Genomic DNA, 18,398 nt, shown 5'->3' on the forward strand with positions numbered 1-18,398 from the left:
AAAACCAATTCTAAAATGTAGGAAGCCAGTGTAATGATACAGGGATGGTTGTAATGTTTTCACTTTTGTTCACCACCCACTGTCTGTGGAGTCTCTGATTGATTGGTGGATTATCCCTTTAATCTTAGATGACTAATGGTGAGGACATGAGAAGACATAGAGCCCAGAATGTTTCTCTATTATAGGACACCATGTAGATCATACAGTGAGTGAATCTTCATTCATTTGCTCTTGCCTGCTCTCTGACTGCTGTGAAATCATGAAGCAGCTTGACTAATTTAGTCAAATATGTGCCTCCTAATCAAGACTCACATAATGAATGACCTCCAGTGTGCTGCTCACAAATCGTCCTTCCTGCTCTATCCCTCCTCTAATTTCCCATCACCTCTTCTTTCTCAGGTCCTGTCTTCCTTTACCCATTACCCACTATGAATTACTAATTTCTTCAATATTAAATAATCACTATTAAAGCTTTAATTTAATTGCTTATTAGTGATAATTAGTATTTTAACCTCTCCTAGCTTCTTCTCTCGAATTATTACCATACACTTCCTTTAAAATTGCTCCAGGCAACAAGAATTCAATGAAAGCTGCCATAAAAAATGAAGGTAAAACTAAAATGCTATACATTCAAAAACATTAATTTATTTTTGAGTGGTTGCTCAGTTATTTAGGGCTCATTCATTCATGTGATAAAGTTTTCACAGTATTTCATTTTTGTCAATATATCAACACATGGCAATACAATTTTTCCAATTGTGTAAAAATGGTTTGTAATTTGCATGGGAGTCAATGGGCCTCATGCAAGAACTTTTCATATTCTTATCCTAAAAGTCTCTTTGTTCTTTCTTTCATTACTCTTTACTGTGGAGTTTGCTCATGCGAGTGTTCCAAGTCAGATTCAACAAACTCTCTTAACTGCCCAAACTTGTCGTAAACCTGTTCATAGAGAGGTGCGCGTAGGTGAGATCTGATCATCGGCATAATCAGCACCACTAAAATGTCCATATAAGGCTCCATGTTCTGTTCCGTTCCTGGGCAAGTTTCATTCACAAAAATGTTACCAAAAAGTAAAAACAAGAATTTCACACTGCAGAGCTTCAAGTCCTGTTGTCAGAAATCAGCAGACAAAAATAATAAGTTTAAGAGTGTCAGTAGTCAGGGAGCTGAAACATTTGAAGATAGTAATGTAACGACATGTCATCGGAGCAGCTCTGCACTGTGACAGAAATAAAGAGGGAACGCTTTGACATGAAGTTAGATGCTATAAAACGTCTCTCTAAAGCAAAGCGCTCCATGACTAATATGAGAAGTGTCACGTGACAGTCACAGAGGTGTTAGAGAAGAGAATATTATAGGCTACAGTGTGTGATGTTACACTGTCAGCTGCAACACAACATGATGCTGGACAGAGAGCTGCTGAGAGATGTTTCGTAGCAACTACTGACATGTAGTTGCTGCACCAAAATATCCTGATAAAAATCCTAAAATCTAAAAACCATCTCTGTAAACTGGCAGCCATGATGATGATAATATGTTGAACAGAGCCTTATTTTTGCATTAATTTTTTGTAGTATTTTACTTGAATTACAGGATCATATTACACTCCAAATTCATTCAGATTAAGACACTATTCAAAGTCAAATAAGTGTTTCTTCCTTGCATGAGGACATTGTGACAACATATAACAAGTTTTCTTGGTCAAAAAGTATCAAAACATCCACCTTCTTCTACAGCATAAATCACTTCTTCCTGCTGTCCATCCATATGCTCACCATGTTTCAAAAACTCACACTGACAAACATATTGTGTGTCCTGTGGCTGCTTCACAATACAATGAAAAACAGTAGACATTCAGGCTGTTATCAATGAGATAAATTGTACTACATGCATGCATCTCTTCCTGTAAATTCCCCTTTATGTGAAAGCAATCTGAATCTGGTGTGGGAGTAAACTAGAGAGTAAACAAGTTTGAACATTTCACCCCCATTTTAGTCTCTTTACACTGACTTCCATTACGTTTTATAATTGATTTCAAGGTTCTATTAATTACCTTCAAGGCACTAAATCATCTGACTCCTTATTATATCTGAAAACCTTTTATCTCAGTTTGACCCTGCTTACATTTTGAGATCCTCAGCAGGGGCCTTCTATCTGTTTCAGACTCTTGGCTCTTGGTCACTCGACAGAAATGAAAGGGTCAATTTCAATTTATGCTTTGGCGAAAGGTTAGGAGCTAACTAAAATCTTCTGGGCTTTATAGTCAATAACTAACTGCTCCTGCTTGGATCAATCCACAGTGTTTATATGTGACCGAAAGACTTTGGCTTAATTTAGTTCCACTCTGATCACTACAGGTGGAAAGTGACTCAGTGAATCAGCTTTCTGTATATTAGCTCTTAATGAGCAGATTTTTATGGCAGAATTCTACCTGTCTTTGAAGAAGATGATCCTTTTTTGTAGATTTCCAAAGCTCTGCATATTTCTCTATTATTCTCAAACTTCATGTTTGAAGCTCAGGGTTACCTGTAGCCTTAGGCTAACAGCTGGCCTGGGGCTAATCTAGACCACCTTCCACAGTGCAGCAGTTAGCTCACAGCTATGGGACAGTGTTCATGGAGGGAAAATATTAGCAAGAACAACTCAGCTGATGCTCAGTGAAGCTCCTGTTTCTGTTAAAGGTAGTCAACTTTATACTCCCAGCTTGACTGCTGCTACAACTCGCTAGGTCCTCTGGTTGGATATAATAGTTCAACTTTTCTTTATAGAACTAAAAGACTCCACTAATTTTACTCATGAATTTCCAGTCACAGAAAACCTCTGTGACAAAGTGTGGAATTAGGTCTTTGAGAGGCAAAAAGGGTTTAGGGAGGAAATGCTATCCGTTGGATAATGGGAATTCCACTGTTTTTGGAGCTTGACTGATATTAGGGACTAAAGTCAGGACATCTCTTCCTCTGCTGCTTTGATTTTAAACATTCTTTCTCAGTCTGTCTATTGTGAGTCCCCTAACTTTAGAGAAGTGCAATAGTGAATAACTGGAATACCCCTTTAAATGATTAGATGCTCAACAATTTCAGCAGTTCTCTCTTGACAAAAGACAATCACACCTTCTTCTCGTCTTCTTTACATCTATACTGTTCCTCAGAAATGATGTAGAATGATCACAGAATTATGTCACATCGCTTGCTGGTTCTGGCCTGACTGCTGCTGGTTCACTCATGGACAAAAAAAAGATAAAAAATAGACTTAAAACACAGAATTTTATATCTTAGGGGATAACTCATACTGACAATATTTGCTTACTTATTTACTTCAAGACATTTCTTTTTCATTGTCAAGAGTTTATCGAGTAAAATGTCAATCAGTCTCTGGTTCCAGCTTTTTAAATGTGAAGATTTGATGCTTTTCTTTGTTTTATACAACTGTAAATTTAATATCTTTGGGATTTGGACAAAACAAAGAATGTGGAGATGTCACTTTTTACTATTTATGTAGTAAGCAAAGTGTCAAAATTCTGTTAAATGCAAAAAACTGCTTGAAACTGTTTAAAGTGTTTTATTTATTAGTCCTAAGCTCCGTGGATACACTGCAGCCTTAGTTTTCTGACATGATAAAGTCTGGGAACCCTGATCCGGAACAGCTATGAGTGTGTAGGACAGAGATGTGCACCCTGTTTCACCCTCAAGTCCTGAATGACTCGGATAATTCAGACATATGGCTGAAGTGAAATCTGCTCAGTCTGACCTGCAGACAGAGTTCCCAGAGTTCTGTTTGACTGCAGGCCAACAGTCTGCACAAGGAGGAGAATCACTGTAGGAAAATGATATCCTCTGTCAGTTTGGGTGTCTGAGCCTGAATTGGAGACAGTGGATGCATGTTAATCAGCAAGTTATTCTGTCCTCTCAGAAGTAGCTGGTACGATATCTGTGCCTGTGCAGTGTCCGGAAAGGACGTTTTTGTCTCACCTGTCAAGGGAGGAACACGAAGATATTGACTTATTGACACTACTGACACACATTTTTACATAATCATTGACCACTGCTTCTTGTATTTCATAACTTGTATATGTGCTTATTTGCATGAGATACAGTATGCCAAAGTTCCCAAGACTGGCCCAGTTGGTAGCAGTGATGTCATGTTATGCACTTTTGGTTTTCTGACCATAGGTTTTCTTAAAACACAGAACGAAACATAAAATTTTGCACAGACATTTATGATTTCTAGAAGATGAATCCTGACTTTGGTGACCACCTGACTCTTTCTCTAACGCTACCAGTAGGTTGACATTTCTGGCTTTTAGTGAAATGTCTTGACAGCTATTGGATGGATTGGCATTACATTTTATACATATGTTCATGGTGTCCACAGGATAAATCCTAATGACTCTGGTGATCCCTCAATGTTTTCTCTACTTCCTTCATCAGGTTGAAATTTATTTGGTTTATGAATACCATCAAAACTTATGATTTTCTCATCAGCCTCAACTGTACTTTGTGTTTAATGCTAATTAGCAAATGTTAGCATGCTACATCATGCTACACTAAGATGGTGAACATGGTAACATCATACCCCCTTAAGATCAGCATATTATAATTATAACTGTGAGCATGTTAGCATGTTGATGTTACTCACTGATAGACGAGTATTTATTGGCTGTCTTAAGCTGCAACATTTATTGATTGACACACTGTAGTCTGTACTGTACATTTACTGCCACATTGACAACTTACTGCTAACCTTTTCCCCACTTCTCCACTGCATTTATCATCACTTTTCTGCTGCTCACTCTCTGCACTCGCTCAACTACACACACTCATTCAAACACTCACTACACACACACACATTACGCACTGCCTTATTCCTTAACAGAGCTACACTACTCTTACAACAGTACCTTTCACGTATATGTCCTTTGAAGAATAAGGAGAAGGAGGATGACTCAAAACAATTCCACAATAACATAGGGTGTTATTGTTCTCGTACAGAGTGCAAGTAAAAATCATTTAAAATCATCAATCACAGCCCATTGATATTAATGATTATGTGAAATTTTAGCAGCTGTGCTCACAATTTTGCAGCGGCGGTGCGCTGCTGCTAATTGAATATAGGGCAATTGTCTTTACAGTGAAGTAGGAGACATCTTGTGTCCAGCAGTTAAACTTCTGAGATGAAATATATTTACATACTCATAGATTCTGGAATTTTTAATGAGGTAGAAGGAGGAGATGCCATTTTAAAGATTGTATACTGGTACTTTTTTTCTGGAAAAACCATATCAGACACACATTACAAGCAGAGTTTTTTTGTATGTCTTAGTGAATGTCTGGAGGGGATCTTTAACATTCAAGTTTTTAAATTTCTTTACTGCAAGCTAAAGATTTTGTTGTCATATTCATGTGTCATGTGTTTTGAAGATGCACATACTATCCTTTTTAACCTATGACAGTGAGGTGATGACACATATGAAAAGATACAAACACACAAAAAAGACCCCAAAACTATTCCATTTGGGCTAGACTGTCTGGATGATGTCTCTGTGTGCCTTTCTTCCCCTGCCAACTACAATCTATTTTTCAGACTCTGAGAAGACATCTTCAGCCTCACACAGTAAATATACAACATATTTATTCCATAACGGCTCAACATTATGCTGCATTGAGATGGGGGTGTGAGCACATGAGAAATATAAATAAGGGAGAAAAAATGTATAACTGTGTCTCTAAAACCAAACCACTGAACCAGTGCACTGCTGATAAGGGTTAAATTAAAAGAGAGTCAGTCAGCCTTTTCTGCTGCTGTTTAAATGCCACCCTGCTGGGACTTCGGACCGGCCATTAAAAACAAAACAGTCCACAGAAGCTACTTAGGATGATGGGACTCAGTGGAGTCATTGACATTTACTGCCAAACACAAATTATTTCCCACCATGCCAATTACAGTTCTGAGAGAGTCTCCTGAAAATCCCTCTGAGCTGCTGTTGCCATCATCTATGAAGACAAACCTCTTCTACATAGGCTGGAAATGTACAGCTGGGCTTCTTCATTTTCTGCATCTGGGACCCACATGAGAATCCCAACATCTCATCCAAGGTCCAGGGCTAATTAAAACATAACAAATCTTTAAAATTTAATCATTTAGAGAGGCTATACAGTGAATCATAATGTGATGATCAGTCAAGGTAGCAATCTCATGTCCTGCAGCTTTTATACACTAGTAGAACACAATAACTTATCCATCCTCTACCTGTCAGGATTTTGTCCACACTGATGCTTTGTTTGTTTGTGTACTCCACCTGCATTTACATGTTCACATGGAGGGTTCACCATTTTGAGGGACATCTCAAACTAGTTGGCATGGAAGTGAATAACAAAATCAATCAACAGCGATTCCGCATGTTGTGTTGACTTGTCATTCTCCACTATACTCAATGGAAGCACAGGTGCTGGATGGAGGAGGAAATACCATGTTAATTTAAGTACATATTTTACACTTTCTTAATACTGCCTTTTCACAACCAGAATGAGCAGTGAAGCAAACTAGAAGGGTTTATCACTTTGTCTGTGGCTAAACTCATGTGATTGGTCAAAGGTGTTTAGTCACAGCCTGGTTCCAAACCTCTGAATCATCTCTGATTTGTTCAGTGATTCAAATAGGTCTGGTGTTGTGCTTACTGACTACCAATGAAAGCTTTGCAAACAAGACTAAAAATTTGGATGTCATCTCCTTTCATATCTACCTAGCTACATCCATGAAAAATAGCTACAGAAAGAAATTGACCTAAAATGGTGAGAAGTGGGAAAGAGATCCACACATAGTTCATGCTGGTTGTTGTAAGTCAATTTACAGGAATAACTATGTTTACTCGACTTAAGCTTTAACCTTGTGCCACTGACTGGATAGTGCAACACAAGCAAAATAACCCTGATCTGCCCACAATGTTAGATTATTTTAATACCTACATATGCAGGGCAATTTGCTAGCCAGCAGCGCTAGTCAGTCACAATAGCTTGTGGAGCTTCTCTCTATTTTCTCTCAAATGTTCTGTTTAATGGCATTTTGTTCACCATTGTACACCATTTTTTTCAATAAAAAGTCGTTGAGGAGGGAAAATAAAGCTCAGTCAGCAAACTTGTTAGCTTAGCTTGGTTGCTAATGAGACAGTTCACACATTTTATTCAAAAGATGCAGCATTAATGCCTCTCTCATAACTGTTTGCAAATCATTGCTCTGTTGTGAAGCAGTTTTTACTCCGACAGAGTGGTTCAATAAAAGTGAAAAAAAAGTGTGCAACACAGCTAATAAGCTACAAATGCTTCCTCCACTTTGGACTCTCTGGCTCTCTGTCCCCTCAAAGGTCAGCACTGTGAAGACAGCTTGCTATTGCTCAATGGTGTGAATGTGTGGGTCAAAGTTCACCAAAGTTGACCTCCATGCAACAAAATGCATTGATACATGGATTCATTTTGTCCCCACAAGTGAATCAAGTGATGGTGGCAGTTCCATTGTAATGACCTGAATTCACCACAAAATTTAGCTGTTTTAAATGCTGGTATGACCAGGCCTTTAGTCTAGGAATGAAGGGTTACTCTTTAGGCATGGGTTTGGGGAAGGTTGTGAAAATGTGTAAAATTTAAAGCCCACTAGAAGTTCCCTGAGGGTTCACTGTCCTTTACAACCTGTCCCCAAAGTGGGACAAACAAAAAAATTTCTAATCTTACAGATTTCTCATTTTCACTTGTCCTTAAAAGTTGCAGTAGAGTTATTAAAATCAAGAAGGTTCATTACTTTTGGATGTGCCCAGCAAACTCTGCTGGTTTCTGCCTGGATAGACAATCCTCCCTTCTTTTGCTAACCAACTATCTCTTAAGTCATTAATTTAAGGGAAGAGCCTCATTCCTCTCGGAGAGTGTCCCTCTCCTCCTCTCTTTTTCTTTTATACACAATAATGTCTGAATTGGTCAGAAATGAAACTGAAAATGTGCAAAAATATGTTTCTGGACATATCTAACCAAGGTTCACTTTTACTTTGGTTTAGGGGTTAGGGTTTACCCTTATAACTATCAATTAGGTTGATATTATGGAAATTTTAACTCTGTTTCAAAATTTGTTAATTATAAGTCACACATGTTATTGCATTTGATTTATTTGATATTAATAAGTGTAAGCCTGTTATTTAGTTATGGTTCGATTGCTAGGATAATGCTTTCTTAATAGATTTAATTACAGATTAGGAAATTAAGATTTATTGATTTTATTCTGTATTTTGCATTCAGTGCAGTCCCTCAAAACTCTTCGTTAGGTGGCTGTTGCTCTTCTTCTGCCTTGTTGGCTTGCCTACCACTGCTGCTGCTTCTGTTTTCTCTCAGCCTTATCAGCCATGATAGCCGTCCATGCATTTTGGCCATCGTCCTTTTTTTGAGAACTGAGAACTCCAGAAAGTGACTCAACTAAGAAGCAAAAGACTGCAAAGATGCCTAAGCCACAACCCAAGCTATGCCGTTTGACATTTGAATAACCTGTTATTTTTTGTAATCATCTGTTTTTATCATGTAGTTAAACCTTTTTTTAAAAGACTTTTCCGAGGACATCCAACTCTGGAGCCTGCCACTGAATGCACCAAGACTGGGACACCTCCCTGCTGTGTGTGGTGTGTGTCGACTATGCGGCCTCAGCTAGTCTGAGACTGGATTCATCCTCCTGAGAAGCAGTGAACCAAAGCTGTTTCACTGCACCTACTGCAACTTCTCATCTGGCTGTTCCTCTGGCAACCTGAGGATCACCAGGTCTGCTTCGCCTTGCTTGGCACTTACCAGGAAGCTCCTCAACATCAGTTCTTCATCACCAAGGAAACAGTAGGAAAACCATTTACCATGCTTCTGTCTCAGAGTTGATGGAAGAGCTATTAAAAATTGTAATTTTTATTGGTTGTAATTAGAAGCACCTGATTGCATTTTTGACTCATTTTTGATAACACTTCATTCTGTCAGCAGTAACTTGTTAATTTTATTTACCCATTCATTCATGCATCCATTCATTCATTTTAGTTGTATATATGTATATATGCTTAGTGTTTCTAATTCATTGCTATCCCTTGGTAGTTAAATAAATATCTTGAATTATAGCCTTATAGCCTAAGTCTTATGTTTGTCTGTTCCTTTATACCAGAGATGGAGGTCGCTATATTCAGAGTTCATGACTTTCAGGTATAAGACTGATTATTTGAATTTAATTATTTTTCCTTATAATTAATATATTAATTTATCATTAGTTATTAATTAATTAATTAAATAATTTTACAAGTGCATAACATTAATTTTCAAGTGTTGTGTTATTCCTACCGTAAGCCGAAAGCAAAGATCCAGGGATCATCAAATAATTAGGGATCATCCAGATTAAAGTGTTATATAAAACAAAGACCTATCCATAATGGCATCCATAAGGCACACAATGAAAAAAATGAACAAATGTTAATGCATATAGATCCTTGTGTATATGAGACATACATACTGTATTCTGTAAATTCATTTTGAAATAGAATAGGTCCTGTGGATGTGTTTGATCATTCCCTTTACTTACTATCTTCTTAAATCAAATTCAGTTATAATCATTTCAGTTCTGTAAATGTATACATATCTAATATACTGAATGTATATATGAGCTGTGAAGATAGAAAAAGTAGGCTACTAAACAAACAAACAAAAAAAGTAACAAAAAAAAAGGTTTGTCATGTAAGAAACAAACATGTGTTCTTACCCTGTAATAATCCGTGCTGTATATGTCACGTGACATGCCAAAGTCTCCTATTTTCACCAGGAGGCCATTCCCCACTAGGCAGTTCCTGGTAGCCAGATCACGGTGAACAAAATGTTGAGATGCCAAGTAGATCATCCCAGCCGCAATCTGACTGGCTATATGAAGCATCTGGGACAGACCCAGCTCCCCATTGGTCTGCAGAGGCTGTCCATCAACCAGGATCATGGCGTCTGGCCCGTGGGCTCTGAGGAGGGAGGTACAGATTCTGTTAGAAGCTCAAATCAAAGAAAATCCACTGGTGTGACACAACTCCACCTTCAGTCAGTGTGATGTTGCTTGACATAGCAACTTAGCATCTATACACAGATTACAAACAGTTAATGCATAGTTTATAACACACTATGATGTAACATACAGTACATATTGATATATAGTAATGTATTAATGTACAAATACTTTGCATGAATTAACACTTATAAGTGAACCTTTAGACCACATTTCCATCTGGTGTCAACATGTGATCTGTATCTGGGAAATGAAATTCGATCCATCAGCCTTTGCATTTACACCTGCTATTAATAAGGGTTCTCACATCTCTATTCTGCCCACATTGTGAGCTGGCAGGAAGAGACAGAGTGCATCTATGCTGGGTGGATTTTTTTCTTAAGAATGTGGTCACACTGTACAGATTATATTTACACCTGGCTAAGATGCAATTCTGATCTTGCATTCCTAGCTGTAATTGATACTAATTTAATTTAAATTTGCTCTTTAAATTGCAAAGAGGGTAATTTGTGACACATTACAAAAGAACTGTACCGTAAACTACAGTGAAATCACATATCTGCTACTTGAGACAAACCTTAACAAGTTAATATGCTTTATGTTCTGAAATTGTCTAACCAACGTCCTGTCAGATCTGGTTGTCTGTTATACATCTTAAAAACATGTCACTTTCAAGATAATCCTGATAATAAATGATATATAACAAAACACACAGCAAACACATGAAGTATGTTAGTTCATACAAGACATATGCATCATTTTTACAGAAACACAGGGTCAATATTGACATGCGACAGTATTTTATTTGCATAAACCACAGAGAAAAGAATGATCATCAAAAGTACAGCTTCTTGTAGATAGTCTGACAATTTGAATTCTTAACTCTTTTAATTCCATCTGATGCACTTTTCTCCAGTTTCCACAGAGGTGCTAAAGCAGGCTAATGCTAATGCTAATGCTAACTTCAGGGCGTAAAAAGCGTGGTATGCAGTTTCTAATTACAGCATAATTTAGATGTATGGTGTCTAATTAGGGTATAACTGTGTTTGTTTACTGTCTAATAAAGAATATGTTATTCCTAGTTTTTGTCTAATTTGATACAAAGTACGGCTTATTACGTCTTATTAGTGTACTATAAAAAAGTGCGACACAAGTTTATTTTTCAACTGTATAATCTTGCTCTATTCTGTACACACAACATCTATTGCATGTCTGTCCATCCTGGGAGAGGGATTCTACCTCTCCATTTTCTACCTCCATTTTTTTCCCTGTTAAAGAATTTTAAGAGTTTTCCTCATCTAAATTGAGGGTCTAAGGATAGAGGATGTTGTATAGCTGTACAGACTGTAAAGCCCCCTGAGGCAAATTTGTGATTTGTGATATTGGGCTATACAAATAAAATGGACTTGACTTGACTTAAATCTCCTAATCCTTAAATAGCTTGGCCACAATTCCTTAACAACCAAAACCAAACGATCCTCATCAAGTATGTTTGTTTATATTATGTGATAATGTTACCAATGTTGGCCAATATGTTTTTATCAAATATCTTTAATTCTTAAATATTGATATTGCTATCACCTTCAAATACCAATTATTAGACGGGCTACAGTCAGCTGTTTGAAGTATATGTCATTTGTAGCTTAATAGCTGAAATATGCAAAATCACCACTATAGCCCATTAGGTCTGTAAAAGAAGTGAAGTAAATGAAGTAGCTTCCTGTGTGTATGTGTGTGTGTGTATGTGTGTGTGTGTGTGTGTGTGTGTGTGTGTGTGTGTGTGTGTGTGTGTGTGTGTGTGTGTGTGTGTGACAGAGAGAGGGAGAGAGAGAGAGCAGGACCATACTGATATTCAGCATGTGGAACTGCTGGCATACTTCCATATTTTATTTCCCATGCAGCATGAGTGTATAATCTACATACACTCACAAAATGCCTGCTATATAATGATGTATCATAAAGTGTCAGTTACACTTCTGACAGACTCCTAGTTGTGATTCAGTTATAGTGACGTATCTCAGTGGTGGTCATTATAGCCTCTTTTTACTTTTTTTTACTGGGATAATCTTTCAGGCACCACTGGTGATTTTCACTATGCAGCTACATTCAGGAGCATTTCCGTCTTGTGCCTTTTCACACATGTCATGGTAATGCCAGAATATATGGATCAGATTGAAACTTTCAAGCTAGGCAGTCCTGATCAAATATGAATCAAGAATCTGTTGCTGCATTGCCTATTTCTCACCTTAAATGTTTTCAGAAATATATCTAAGTGTACTGTTTAGCTGTAATATGAGAAAGTTTGAGGCAGGGCCGCAATTTGAAAACTGACGAGCTAAAACAAGCACCGCCCAACTCGCAGTACATCACCCAACACGTCAAGTCTTGTGATTGATTCACTTGCTCCACGTGAAAGCGTCTTTCATCAGACGGATGTAACCCTTCACGTGCTTGTCCCTGCACTGTTACTGCTTTCATTCACAACACACCTGTGCTGGCATTTTCCCTGAAATGTTACTAGGTCTTGAGGTGGGAAATTGGCAGATTTCCCTGCTCCCATTCACACATGACCCCATGCGCGAAATGTTCCTGAACATTTCAGGGATAGACTGTATGTGTGAAAAGGGCTTATATTGAAATAGTGTCAGTGCTGTTTTGGAGGGAGGGATGGAGTAGAGAGTGAGTGAGGAGGAAGGACAGGGTGTCAGCTGAGCTGTGATGACTTGAGTAGTTAAATACCCACTGACTGTGCAAAGTGAACCTTGTAGTCAACCTGTGCGTGTGTGTGTATGTGTGTGTGTGTGTGTGTGTGTGTGTGTGTGTGTGTGTGTGTGTGTGTGTGTATGTGTCTTTTCAGCTTCACAGACTTTTAAGTCGCTAATAGAGGAAGTGATGCCAGTGAAGTGGCAGTGTGTGTGTGTGTGTGTGTCGGTGTGTGTCTGTTAGTGACTCTGTGTGTGTGTGTGAGCATGGTGGTTGGAGGGCAACGGGTGCTGGCTAAATTAGCAGTGTGTCCTGGATGAATTGATGCCAGCACTTTAATGGAAACACAATTACTGAGCTGAAATTAGCATCCAAGGCACAGAGAGACTCACTGAAACACTGTCCCATACAAGCATGCACACACATACACACACACGCACACATACACACACACACACACACACACAGAGTCATACATAAGCACTGGCAGACTTCACTTCCTGACGGCAGACTAAGTACCAATGTTCTATTCTGCAGGGCAAAGCATCCTGGGAGCAAATAACATCTAATCACAGCAGACATAATGCAGCTCATTAGCTTACCAACCGCAATTTACAATTTAGGCATTTAGCTTGCGCTCTCATCCAGAGCAACTGGCAGTAGGAGCAAGTAGGGCTGCAGAGTTCATCTCAACCTGGGACCTTCTTGTGAAGAGATAAGTGAGGTAAGGACCATGGGAAAAGAAAAAAAAAACATGTAATGGGTTCCAAATTCACAGCTCATGTACTGCCAAGTGGTTGTATGTTCATTCATTTACTCTCTATGGCTGTCAACACATGATTTTACCCAGTGCTTTCACTAGTGGGACACTTCATTACAGAAAATAATCCATTATATATTAGATTGTAATGAAAGTCCTGTTTTTAATAACTATTCACTTATGTTTCAATATTACTGCACATCTCATGATGGCCCAACTTACCAACCAAAACACTTTTGGTTGGTGTTTTTTAGTTAAACGTTTGAAGTCTCTTTATTTAAAGGCTTATGTGATAGTCACTGTACGTCATATATTTTTATCTTTAGGACAGGATAGGCTACTCAGAAATTGTGCCAGCTTTTTTCTTGTGTGTCCACAGGTTTTCAACACACTTCAAATATCTGTATGTGAATGGAATGTCTCCTAGAAATTATGTTATTATGATTGTCTACATCTTTTCCACTCCATGAAGTGCTGCATTCTCCAACCTCACAACAATGATAGGGAGAATGGTGTGTGCTGGGATTACGAAGTATAGGACTTTGACACTGGTCTTTTCCTGCGACCTGCATTTAGTTAGGTTTAGGCAACAAAAAAAACTTTTAAGTTAAGGGAAAGATTTAAGGTTTGGTTAAATATTGAAAAGTTTAGATGTTCTTACTCATGTCACTGTTCAATTTTTCAATATTGAACCAAGGCCACTATCTTCCCCTAAACTTATTACTATCATGCTTTGTATGGGCTACACCCAAGCCCCCAGGAATGGTGTTGGGCTGTGAAGCAATTGTGGTGTAGTGGCCACACTGGTCAATTGCAAAAGTTCTTTTCACATATAGAATCACTGGAAAAGGAGTGGCCGAAATAACAGACTGCACCAAGTTTTGGTATTTGTGTCAAACTGTGCAAGCTGGATGGGGTAAGAGTATATTGGCACCTTTCCTAGTGACCAAAGGTGTCTGATCATGTGGAATATTGTCACCTTTTCTCTTCAATCTCTATATCGATGATCTTTCTAAAAAGTTAATAAAGTGTAAGGCTGGATGTATGGTGGGTATAGTCTTATTAATCATCTGATGTACACTGATGACTTGGGCGTTCTGGTTGCTGGCTGCTCGCTGGCAGCCCTCCAGCTGTCATTGGCATGGGGCGGGTCATTCAAGCAGCACTGCAGACATCATGTTCGGTTGTGGCCAATATCAACTTTGTAGTAGAACTATTCAGCACGCCAGCCGTGAACTGGACAAGGATGATAAAATATACAATTTTTCATGTTTCCACTCTGTATTATTTAGAAAGAAAAATATGCCTGGTCTATTTTTCTGTCATTTAAAAAATAAAAATGCCATTTTTCTTTTAAAATCACGTTGTTGGCCGAGTAGCCTATGGACAACAAACAAACAATGATGAATGATGAATCATACAGCTCCAGGAACCCAGAGACTGTAATGATCAATTTCTCTTCCATTTTCAATATGGAATGGAACAGATGTTTGCTAGGAACTTAAGTACAGCGGTCGCTGTGGGAAGAAAATCAAATCCTTACCTACAATCGGTTGCTGCGTCAGCGGTGTCACTGATAATTTGCATAAAGTTACACTCTGCTCAACTTCAACTTGTCGGTCTTGGCTCTGGCATTGTGCTGCTCACTGCTGCCAAGGTGTCTGAAGCCCTTCTTTGCAAGCTTTCATTGACAATGAATAACTGCCGGCTGCTTTTGTTGCTTATGAATCTTTGGGTGTGAGTGCACAGTTAATCGTCCTGTCTTCTTATAGTGGTGGCTTACAGCAGCTGCTCAGTCTGCTCAAGTTATGATGTACAGTATAACATTAAATTTAACTCTAAAACGAGTGTTCTCATGATTGCTAAAACCAAGGAGGATCAGAAGCAAAATTTTCCTTCATTCTTTACGGCAGACTAAGTGCTGAATGTGGTGAACAAAGTAAGATATTTGCAGCGCCAGTGTTGCAAACTTTATGCACAAGCCAATATGCTGGCATGCAAATTTTATATATGTAGAGATGATGTTAAAACACCCCTTTTTACAACCTACTGTACTCCACTCTATAGAGCCCACTTTTGGTGCAGTTATAAAGCAAAAATGAAAAAGCTTCAGGTGGCATTTAATGATGCGTTCACAATTTTGCTCAAACCCCCAAGATGGACAAGTGCAAGTCATATGTTTGTGACTAGTAATGTTCCAATCTTTCATGATGTGTTGAGGAATTTTATGTACAAATGTATGGGTTAATTAATTGATTCAAAAAATGTAATCATAATTGCCTTAACTGAGCCTACACAAAGTGATACAAGGTATTCTTGTTTTTAAAAACACTGGAACTGTGGACTTGTGAACTACAACAATTATATCTCTGTGTTGTTGTCCTCATATTGAATTTTATTATTTTTACACTGATATGGACCTAGGTGTCTGAAATAAAGTTAAATGGAATTTTCCATAGTTCTAGGTAAATTTATGGATGTTAATCGTCAAAGTGCAGACTTACTGTATGGAGATAATGATACCACATGAGAAAGTTCTGCTGATCCAGAAATATGTGTATTATATGCTTGACTGACTTATCACCCTGAGAGGGGGAGTTTTTTTCATACAAATTGTTAATTTAAAATGATCATAAAACAATAAAATTGCTTTTGTTTTTTGAATGAAATCAATTTGTACTGTATCATGATCTTTGCTAGTCAAGAAACAATGCTTCACATTTTATACAAAACCATAACTTGAAGAATTTATGTTTGTAGCGAAGCCAGCTGGCCTGTTGTGTAACTCCCTGTTTCCACTAACACATCAATGGCATGGTCAGCTTGTTGCTTGAACCCTAGTTTCACTTCAGTGTGTAAGATGGGAGTGCTAGCAGAGCTGACAGCTTTGTTCCCTGTGTGTTTGGACCGCAGATCCAACAAAGTAGTGTAAACTGAATGAGTTTCCTCAGACATCCTCAGCTGCAGCAGAGAACACAGTGGATGTAATGTCTCCCTCCTGATTCTCTGTTTGTCTATTTGTCTAGAGCTTTGCTCTTTCAAGCAGCCTCATCTATCGATCACAGAGCAGCTCACACACACTCACAGCCTGCACTGCACTGAAGCAGGCCACAAACACTGACGTAAAATTAGCTGCTGCATGGTTTCACACAGTGAGCCATGACAGCAAATTAAAAAAAAGGTCAACTTTCATCTACTCAGATGGGAGTGGAAATAACAGTGTACATTCTTATGACAAATGAGCCTGATGATGCATAGGCAAAATGCTTTACTCACTCCTCAACCTACAGAATGTACAAATATATACCAAGAAGTTTTAAGCTGGTCCAGTGTTAAGTTCTGGTTCTCTGAAACACAGAACTCAGTTTTATACTGGCAGGTTTATATGTTTAGATTAAAATCCATTTGTCATCTGTGTTACACTTTCAAACTCAATACATGTATTCCTGAGCTTGTCTAATATAAGATTTACTTAATCCAATTAGGAACACTTTTTATAATGTGTATATATATATATATATATATATATATATATATATATATATATATATATATATATATATATATATATATATATATATATATATATATATATATATATATATATATATATATATTGTGCGTGGTCAATATATGCATTCAGATAAATTGTGTTTACTCTGAGTTACCCATTATTGTGGGTTTTGGAATAAATCTAGTTTCTATCAACTAGTCATCATACATTTCCAAAATATCTTTAATTTGTTGTCAATTGTGTGCTCTGCTTCTGTGCTGTCTGTGCAACTGTCTGCTGGAAAATATAGTATACAACAAAAAACTGTGGGGTGGTGGGGGAGGGTTGGGGTATGGAGATGATGGGTGGGTGGGTACATGACATCTTGTGTACTTGTCACATGTTCAGAGCTATGCAAATGTGCATATGGAAAAAACAACTTTCACTTGTATTGGAGTAATATTTGACCAGGAATTTCTATACTTTACTCAAGTAATGGAGTTGTGTACTTTGTCCACCACTGCATGTAACATTTCCCTGTTGCATTCATTATACAGCCATGCTTCAGTACCGGTCAGCTCATGAAAACACAAATGTGCACATTTTGCGTTCTTACACTCTATTCTAAGAACAAAACAATCGATACCACTGTGATGATTGTTTTTCCATTCCTGGCTGTGCAGGGAAATACATACAAATTTGGCTGTGAATGTGGTTCATAAATAAACACATAAATCAGCTGGTGAACCCACAGCCAGCGAGGTGTGGGGGTACTGACTATGAAATACCCCCTCCAAAAAAAATGTTTGAGTTTATTAAATACTTGCAGTGATCCCACCACAGCAGAAACAATAAGTGTATCTCCCCATTGAGAGAGATGCATTTACGCACAAGACACAGAAGCCTAACTATTTTGAATAGTTAAATCTCTCGACATGCTGACAGGATCAGTCAGGATCTAATGTTAATTAATGTTCTGTGTTCTTCTACACATCCAAAAGGTCACACACACTGTCCACGTTCATACAGTGAAAATGTTTCAAGTAAAGCAGCCGTCCTCCTGAACCTCAGCTCCATCAGAGCTGTCTAAAAAATGTATTTCAGAAGCTAGAAGTTCAATTCTGTTTCCTCTGGAGGGTTTCCTTTGTCCTGCCAAGTTGATAACTACAGGTTTTAGTAGTCAGGCTTGCTGGAGACAATTTTAATAGGTATGTATTAACCAGGTCTGTGAGCCGCACACCTCACACCTGGTTCTTTTCCCCACTCCGCTATCTTTACACGCAGCGTCTATTTTTGCTGGACCGGCTCACACACGACATAAAAAAATAATTATTGCAACAACACAAATGGGCCTATAGGCTGCCAGCAACCTGTAGGCTGCAGCAAATCCCAGCACCCTTA

General features: G+C 38.2%; 1 protein-coding gene across 2 annotated transcripts in view; it reads right to left on the minus strand.

The window, feature by feature from the left end:
* Positions 1 to 18,398, minus strand: part of LOC122986452 (NT-3 growth factor receptor-like) — a 227,087-nt gene that overhangs the window by 20,804 nt on the left and 187,885 nt on the right. For both annotated transcript variants that reach the window (XM_044357745.1, XM_044357746.1), the window contains exon 15: positions 9,757 to 10,000. In XM_044357745.1, the coding sequence (XP_044213680.1) occupies positions 9,757 to 10,000 (244 nt within the window). The remainder of the gene's footprint in view (positions 1 to 9,756; positions 10,001 to 18,398) is intronic.

This window comes from Thunnus albacares, chromosome 7 (genome assembly GCF_914725855.1).
Source record: "Thunnus albacares chromosome 7, fThuAlb1.1, whole genome shotgun sequence".
NCBI classification, from domain to species: Eukaryota; Metazoa; Chordata; class Actinopteri; order Scombriformes; family Scombridae; genus Thunnus; species Thunnus albacares.